The sequence below is a fragment of the Schizosaccharomyces cryophilus genome, assembly GCF_000004155.1.
Source record: "Schizosaccharomyces cryophilus OY26 unplaced genomic scaffold supercont4.1, whole genome shotgun sequence".
Classification (NCBI taxonomy): Eukaryota; Fungi; Ascomycota; class Schizosaccharomycetes; order Schizosaccharomycetales; family Schizosaccharomycetaceae; genus Schizosaccharomyces; species Schizosaccharomyces cryophilus.
This window is the reverse complement of record NW_013185624.1, coordinates 1,189,218-1,189,829: the sequence shown is the minus strand read 5'-3', so window position 1 is coordinate 1,189,829 and position 612 is coordinate 1,189,218. Positions and strand designations below refer to the sequence as shown.

Sequence of the window (612 nt, the reverse complement as noted above, 5' to 3'; positions counted from 1 at the left end):
GTCTGAGGGCCTCGTTAGTACTATGGTTGGAGACAACATGGGAATCCGGGGTGCTGTAGGCTCCTTTCCTCTCTTTTTGTTTTTCTATTTTATACGTCTACTACTATTGCTTCTAAGTGACAAAAGACTAATTACAAGTTCAATGAAAAGAAATGAAATAATCGTATTCAATTGCGATTTTTAATAACAGTAATAATAATAAGAAAGGTAAACAACGTAGTGTTAACTTTGAGTGGTAGGATTGTTCTGACGCTCGATTTCTTCATTCCTGGTCGTCGTCGACAGAGGTGCCACTGTGTCGTCCCTTTGTTGATGTCTGGGCAGCGTAGGCGAGCCAATGTTTTCAGCTGAGCGCTCAAGTTTCAGTCCAAGGCCAAAAACAAGAATGTTATAAAATCCCCAGCACACAAGACTAACAACAGAAACTCCAGCAGCTCCGACACATCCAACTAAGACTGCAATTACGACTGAAACACCTATTATAACGTGTGCAAAAGTTCTTGTTATTCTGACAGTGAGTAAAGGAAAGTCTAATTTTTGTTAGCAAACATAACGGCATCTTCCCTCCTTTTTTATCAAAAATGCTTCACTTACTAAAGAAAAAACCATTTA

General features: G+C 39.1%; 1 protein-coding gene across 1 annotated transcript; it reads right to left on the bottom strand.

Annotated features, from left to right (window-relative positions):
- Window positions 1-222: 222 nt before the first annotated feature.
- On the bottom strand, window positions 223-559 carry SPOG_05042 (uncharacterized protein; the record flags this gene model as incomplete). The annotated part of the gene is made up of 2 exons (XM_013166629.1): window positions 223-508; window positions 555-559. The coding sequence occupies 2 exons, from the start codon at window positions 557-559 to the stop codon at window positions 223-225; spliced, it is 291 nt and encodes a 96-aa protein (XP_013022083.1).
- Window positions 560-612: the final 53 nt, after the last annotated feature.